This window comes from Nannospalax galili, unplaced genomic scaffold, assembly GCF_000622305.1.
Source record: "Nannospalax galili isolate Female #2095 unplaced genomic scaffold, S.galili_v1.0 scaffold854, whole genome shotgun sequence".
NCBI classification, from domain to species: Eukaryota; Metazoa; Chordata; class Mammalia; order Rodentia; family Spalacidae; genus Nannospalax; species Nannospalax galili.
Genome location: NW_008334957.1, coordinates 2,209,607 through 2,217,537, shown reverse-complemented (window position 1 = coordinate 2,217,537; position 7,931 = coordinate 2,209,607). Strand labels below are relative to the sequence as shown.

Here is a 7,931-nt window from a genome sequence, read left to right as displayed (position 1 = left end):
TTCCAATAGCATGTTCCTCATCATCCAGGTCTGTCCCTGTGAGCCCCTATGTATGGTTCCTTGGCTGTAAGAGCTTAATTTCCCCTGTGCTTCTGAGCATTCACTTAGTGTCTCTCTCTGCTCCCCACCCATTTTCTCCTGCTTGCTGTCTACTTCAGACAGCCATTTGTGAAGATTTTCACTAGCAATTGACCATTTCCATCACGCTGAGGGTCAAAAGATGGACCCAAATGAAAAGGAGGGACTGGCAAGATGGCTCAGCAGGTAAAGGCACTGGCCACCAAGTCTTCCAACCTGAGTTCAATCCCTAGGATCCATATGGTGGAAGGAGAGAGCCCACTCTTGAAAGCTGCCCTCTGACACCTCCACATATGTGCATGTATGTCTCCCCTCCCAAACAACAAACACAAATAAACAAATGCAATAAAATTAAGAATTAATTAAAAGGAAGAAACAAATTAATCATTATTGGCTATATTCTAAGATGAGATTCTACAATCCACTCATTAGCATGATCTGGTTTGAATCTTTATGCTATACCAATAATTACATAATAAAAATTGATTATTCAGCTGGCATCTATACAATCAATAATTTGGTCTAGTGCAACAGAATCAGTAGATAAAATCAATAATTCTTTTATGTCCGAAGACTGCTAACAAGCCTACAGTCTTGTGAATGCTGATCTTTTGCAAAACAATACCCTTTCTCCCTAAACTATTTCCTTCTGTAGTAGGATATTGTCCTAAATATCCTAAACATAAGTATCTACCTAAAAATTTCTAAAGCATAAACTGAGTCCCAGTTCCACTACATCACTGAATTTAATAGTTTGATTGACAGCATTGCCTATATTCTTGAAGTGTATTTTCCGGCATGTCCAATCTGTATGCATTCTGAAGATGCCACCCCTGCTCTTTGAAATGTTTACAATCTAGGCACATCCTGAGCTTGACTAAAAATAGCTGGCTCAGGCCCTTGTTGAAACAGAAATGTTCATGAGGTTAACACTTGCTATTTGGATTGAGTGCCTGTTATGCGAAGGACTTCTGGTTGACCCCAGCAGGCTTTGAGCCGGTGCAGGCTTGTCAGAAGCCATGCAGCTGTTGGAATTACTACCTGCTTTCACCAGGGTTGGATGAAGGCCTAGAACAGCTTTAAATCTAAGGATGATGGTACTCTCCTCCTAAACATGATCCAAAGAAAGAACAATAAAACGGTTGATAACATTTGTCAGTTTTGGTGTCCCAGCTTACTTATACTCTAAATAGCAAAGTTAACACATGCAGACAGACACTCAGAAGTTGAAGACAGAAAAATGTAATATTTTATAATCTTTAAAAATTAAAAAAATTATATATATGAGTGTATTGCCTGCGTGAGTGTAAGTGCACCCATGTGGTGTAATGCCTGCAGAGGTCAGAAGAGAGCTTTGGGTCTCCTAGAACTAGTGTTACAGATGGTTGTTAGCCGCCATGTGGGTGCTGGGACCCAAACCCAGGTCCTCCGCAAGAACAGCTAGTGCTCTTAACCACTGATCCATCTCTCCAGCCCCAATATTTTATATATTACTAAAAAACAGCAATGCAATCAATACAGGAAAAACAAAACAAAATAAATATTAGTCTTGTTATGACAGCAGAGAAACTAGGCTGTCTTATTCATCTAAGTTCTTCAGAGAAATACAACGTGTGTGTGTGTGTGTGTGTGTGTGTGTGTGTATGATTGGTTACTGTGGTTGTGAAGGTTGGAAAGTCCAAAATCTTCAAGGTAAGCTGTCAGGCTTGAGACCCACAGAGGAGTGGCAACTCTGTTTCAAGGGAAATGTGAGACCAGATGTTGGAGACCAGGCCATGAGAAAGACTGGGTCCTGTGAGGTTCTATCTTTGGCCTGCGAGTAACTGTCATTTCTGTTTTCACAGTATCTCTTCTGTAATGTCTGTGTCCTAATCCTTTTATATAAGGACACCAGTCATATTGAATTAGGGTCCACCTTAGTGAGCTCATGTTAACTGAATTACCTCTTGGAAGACCCCATCTCCAAACACAGCCACAGTCTTAGGTTTTGGGAATTAGGACTGCAATGTATGAGTTTAGTAGGAAGGGTTGTGTGAGTCAACCTCATACACTCTCCTCTTCCACAACATGTCTATTTCTTTTGAGGGAAGACTTGGCAACTTCTTACAGGAACATTCACTCATGTCCCCATGTTGTCTCTATTACTTTCTATTAGGAAGTGAGGAGAAGCCAGAGGTCCTCGGTGTGTCCTCAGAAGTCTGCCTGAAGTTCTCACCCAGTCACTCTGAGGATGGAGTGGTCTACCCGGGAGCTGTTTCTCAACTTCACTGTTGTTCTGATCACAGTTCTCCTCATGTGGCTCCTTGTGAGGTCCTACCAATACTGAGAGGCCATGCCATGCTCCTAGGAGCGACCACCATGATCTAGAGCTGCCTGCTGCATGCCCTAGGCTCCCAATGCTGTTGAAATGGGATGCCATCCTTGGCAACCCAAGCAGCTCTGACCTGTACTCACAATGCCTGACACACCCCAGTGCTAGGTCCAGGGTGTGTTTTCTAAAGATGATGTTCTCATGGGCTGCCAAGTATTTGCCAGTGAGCGTTAGATTTATTCCCTAGCAAATGTGCTAGACAAGCCACTAGGTTAAAATTAAACTGGATTCCTGATGGGCTCTTGATTTGTGCCAGTACACATCCCCTCAACCCACACTGTCTGCCACTGAACTAATTCAACCCAATGGGAAGAAATGTTGGGGGAATCTTTGTCAGCCCCTTGAGCTCTCATGTGAATAAAATTAAGACACTCACAAAAACAGCTTTTAGAATTTATTTTAGCTTCTGTATGACCCTTGGCTGGGAATGGAGTGACAAATGGCACAGCATTTCTAGCATTCGAGATAAGCCAAGATGCACCAGCTGCTTAGGTTTGAAACCAAGCCAAGTAAGAGCGTCACATTTCAAATAATTCCATTGCTTCAGCACTTCTTGAACTTTCCTTCATTAGTCTATGGGAAGAGGAAAAATAACTTTATCTTACCAAGAGGTTTGAGCCAGAGCTTGTAGTGTCCACTAAAAGCACAAAATTTCTTTGAAGTCTTTTGCTTTAACCTCAAGAAATGAGCTGAGGAGACAATTCAGTTAGGAAAACATACACCTTGCAAACATGAGGAGCTGAGTTTGGAGCCTCAGAACCCATGTAAAAATTAGGCATGGTGGTGATTGCTTGTCATTCCAGTGATGATGAGATGGGAGGCAGAGACAGGCATATCTCTGGAAACTGCTGGCCAACAGATCTCTGGAAACTTGCTTGCAAAGTTCCAGACCAATGGGAAACCCTTGTCTCTAACCAAAGGTGGAAGTTGCCTGAAGAAAGACATCTGAAATTGTTCTCTGACCTTCACATGCATGTACAAACACCTGCACACATAAGTATTCGCACCACAAACATGCACACAAACACATGCACACACATGAACATGTACGCATGCAAGCTTGTGTGTGTACACACATGAGAATTCACAAGAAATATACATTCTACCCACATCACCATGTTGGTCTTCATATAAATATTTAGAATTATTTACTCCTGAAAGAATCAATTATTTCTACCATGTGGGTCCTGGGGCTAGAACTCATGTCCTCAGGCTTAGCAGCAAGCACCTTTACCTACTAAGGCATCTCACTAACCCTATTTATCCCTGAGTAAAACTAGACATGAATCATGCCCCTAAGTGTAGCATACTCCAGTTTTGTTATAGCCCTTATGCAAATAGAGGTAGTCATGACGTTATGGATATGAGAAGAGGAAAATACACATTCCCCCACACATTTATAAAAAAGAAGCACCGGAAATGGACAGTTCTTAAACATGTTGCTGGAATATTCCAAGTTAGACCACATCTGTTGTTTGTTCCAATTCTGAGGTAACCACAGGAAAGGGGAAAATGTTGCTGAGCATCATATTTCATAATGCCCTACACGAAGGCATTCTTTGCTGAGAACTTGGCCTATCATGGAGACGCTGTCTACATAGCATGGTGCTTCTCAGCCCTGTCAGTGTTCAAGGAAAATCAATAAAGCCAGGGAAGATTTTTTTTTTCACGCTATTGATACTGCGTCCTTTCCAGATCAATTAAATAGAAATTTCAGTGGCAGAGACCAAGTACCCATCTTAACACAACACAACCCCAAACAAAAACACATATCCTCTAGATGGCCCCAATTGAGAGTTGAAAGCCAGCGTTGCTGCTCAGATTGTGACATGATGGTCTCATTTAAACACAAACTCTAACCTGAGGGTCTGATTCTGGCTCTGGTGGCAAGGCTTCTGGGATCCTGCATTTTCAACTTGCTCTTCCCTGATGTCAGTGCTGTGGTTCCACAGATTGCTGCTACACATACATGAGCATGCTAGAACCACGTGGGAACCTTTGAAAAACATTCGAGCTTGAGCCCAGTTCCAGGAAATTTCTTATTTAATGGCTGAGTGGGTAAACCCCAGAGCTAGTCTTTTTAAGGATTGCAGGTGATTCTAATTGTGTGTATTTTGAGAGATTCTCAACAAAACACGGTCTTCAATGTCTTGCCTCTAATTTTGGAGTTACATCACATGTGTGGATGTGCAACTGTTACTGATTTAGTGGGTAGCCTACTCACTCAGAGGCCTGTGCTCTAGGCCTTGGTGGATGGTTGGCAGTCTGTCCTTTACCTGAAGTAAGCCTCTGAGGGTCTACTGATGTTTGCAAATATTTGAGAGGCTATGTGTGTGTGTGTGTGTGTGTGTGTGTGCGTGTGTGTGAAAGCAAAGGGCATAAGCAATGATGGACATTCCATTCAGACACTGGACCCTACAGCCTACACCATTTCTAGTGCCCACACTTAAAACAGGGGCCACTTGGTAGGTCTACTGAACACCAGCCCTGTCTGAGGCATTTTCTATTTACCTTACTGCTGAGCAGTCAGGGAAGTGGTGAATTGGAGACCTCACTCAGCAGGAGTTAAGTGGTAAAGCTACAATGACAGCAGTGTCATTTTAATCTTTGTTGGCTTACTTTAGCATGGATCTCCAAACCATTTGATTATGTTTCAAGTTTCATCCTCAGATTCTTAGGCATTTTAAAATGTTGCCTAATTAGAGAAAGACAACATTTGTAAACTTCTGTGAGATTTCTCTTTCTTACCAATCTTCACCTCCCTTCTGTCCCAACTTTCTGTGTCTATGGATAGGACCAGTTTTCCAGGCTCTATTGCAGATCAGGGTAGGACTTCCCGTGAACAAGTTCAGTTGTGGGGCTAGGAATCACATCAAATACCTTCCACATGTGGAGTCCTAGTCATTGCTGCTAAATTCCAATCTGACTTACAAGTCTCCCTTTTTGTGTGACCTTCCCTGGATCCTTGAGTACTCTGAATCATCACAGTACTTTTTGCTGACACCAGTGTTGATGTCATCTACTCAAAAGGAGCCTGGTTACCCTTGACATGTTTGTTCTCTAGCACCTAAAATTGAGTTCTAGATGTTGACTAAGGTCTCAGCCCATATGCTTGAGCCTACCCTGGCTTCTTTCTCTTCAGTTCATTGATTGATTGATTTGGTCATTCAAATATTTATTGTGAAAGTGCTGTGTGTTGGTCATTGTACTAAACACTGAGGATAACATGGCTAGTAAGACAGGTAAGATCCAACCTCATGGAGTATATGCTTTAGTGAGGGAGACAGGTATATAACTAGGCAGCTACGATTCTGTGGTTCATTATTTGGCAGGAGGAGAGAGTGGAGGTGATAGAAAAGATCAGAGGTCATGGAATATTCTGGAAATTGACAGTATCTGCTCAGTGGAAGTCAAGAGTGCCCATCCTGCGGTTGCAGAGATGGCTCAGCAGTTAAGAGCACTGGTTGCTCTCGCAGAGGACCCAGGTTTGGTTCCCAGCACCCACATGTTGGTTAATAATTGTCTGTAATTACAGTTCCAGGGAATCGTCTGACCTCTACAAGCATTGCATGACACAGCTGCAATTACATTCAGGCAAAATGCTTATACTCATAAAATAAAAATAAATAAAATCTTAAAAAAAAAGAGTGCCCCCCCACCACTGACTTTAGTTATGCCACACAGAGGCAGATCTCAAGACTTCGACCACATCTCTCTTATTACCAGGTTGAATCACTTCTGGATCTCCCATCAGCCCCAACCCTGGAAGGCACCTCTGGAACCAACAGTTGCTTGAACCATGTCTGTTTTACACAGAACTTAGACTCTAGGCCTTGAACTTCATGGCCATTTTTAAAAGGTGTTTTGGAGTGTCTCTCTGTGTGTGCCACATTGGGTGTATTTCCTGTGGAGGCTTGAAGAGGGTGTCAGATCCTCTGGAGCTGGAGTTACAGGTGATTATGAGCCACCGAACATGGGAGCTGGGAAACAAAGTATGGATCTCTGGAAGAGCAGAAAGCAGCCTTAACAGCTGGCCACCTCTCAAGTGCCATGACCATCTTTAACAGCAGCCAGAACTGCTCTCCACCCTGGCCCTCTCGCCTGTCAAGCAGTTCTTTGTGGTTGCTCTCCTAAGTCCTGGGACACCAAGACATCAGCATGTCTTGGAGTTGAATCGCTCATACTACAATGCCAGGCAACCATCTGAATTAAAAAACAAGAACCATGTAGTGTTGGCTAGGCTTCGTATTCTGGCATTCTCTAATCTCACATTAAATTAAATATCTTTTGGAACATCCCATTCTTCCCCTTTTTAAATTAAATTTTTGTGGCTTTCATATAACATGTTTTGATCAGATTTAGATCCCTCCTCTATCTACAGATTCTAATTTGTGTTCCCAAATGTTCTTCATTGTGGCTCCATCCACACTCCAGGCTCCAGCCTGATTAACCTACCAAGTGTCACACCCTTGAAAGAGACTGGCTTTCCTGCTCCCAGCAGTCATCGGTTGCCAATACTTTCTCAGGTAGGGTTAGGGTTTCCTCAGGTAGGGTTACCTACTTCCCTATATCTGTGCTGGGATTTTGTTTGGCTTGAACTTATGTGGGACTTGTGCATGCTGTCACCATCGCTGTGAGTTCATATGAGCAACTGACCAGTTGTTTGAAAAACTATGTTTCCTTGTGGTCATCCACCACCTCTGGCTCTTACAGTCTTTCTACCCCCTCTTCCACAGTGGTCCCTGAGCCTTGGGAGGCAAACGTTTGATATAGGTGTCCTATTCAGGGATAAGCAGTCTGCAGCCTCTTATTCTCTGCACGTTGGCCAGTTGTAGTTCTCTGTGTTAATCTCCATCTACTGCATAAGGAAGCTCCTTTGCTGAGATTTGAGGGGAACACCCTATCTTTATCTACTGTAATTAGGGTTCTCTAGAGGAATAAAACTGATAGAGGACTTATTTGATGGGCTTACACAATACAGGTTGGATCATTCAGTGGTGACTGTCCATACACTGGAAAGGCTGAGAAACCCATAACTGCTCAGTCCACCAGGCTGGATGTCTCAGAAGTCGCAGTCTGGCACTGAAGGCCTGGAGGATTCCTACAAAGCTGCTGGTCTTTAATCCAAGTCAGAAGTCTGAAGAAGCTGGGTTCCAGTGTCAACGAAGGATGACAACAGCAGTGGCAGCAACAGAGTAGATGCATTCACTGGCAAAAAACGAAGGTGGGCAGGCGAAACTCAGTGTGCTTTTCCCTCAGACCTGTTTAGTCTCCGTCACCTCCAGAAGGTGCTACTCACTTTTTGGAAGGGTCATCCCCCTCAGCTAATCCTTCCAGAAAATACCCTCATAGACCAACTTAGAGGTGTGTATTTTAATTGGATCCCAGATCCAATCAAGCTGACAACCAAGACTAAACATCACACCTACCCATTATCTCACACTGAAGTAAGTACACAAGCTGGGCATGGCAGCTTACACCT

General features: G+C 43.2%; 1 protein-coding gene across 1 annotated transcript; it reads left to right on the top strand.

The window, feature by feature from the left end:
• Nucleotides 1-2,237: 2,237 nt before the first annotated feature.
• On the top strand, nt 2,238-2,597 carry Sln (sarcolipin). Its single transcript, XM_008829706.2, has one exon. The coding sequence runs from the start codon at nt 2,309-2,311 to the stop codon at nt 2,402-2,404; it is 96 nt and encodes a 31-aa protein (XP_008827928.1). The 5' UTR covers nt 2,238-2,308; the 3' UTR covers nt 2,405-2,597.
• Nucleotides 2,598-7,931: the final 5,334 nt, after the last annotated feature.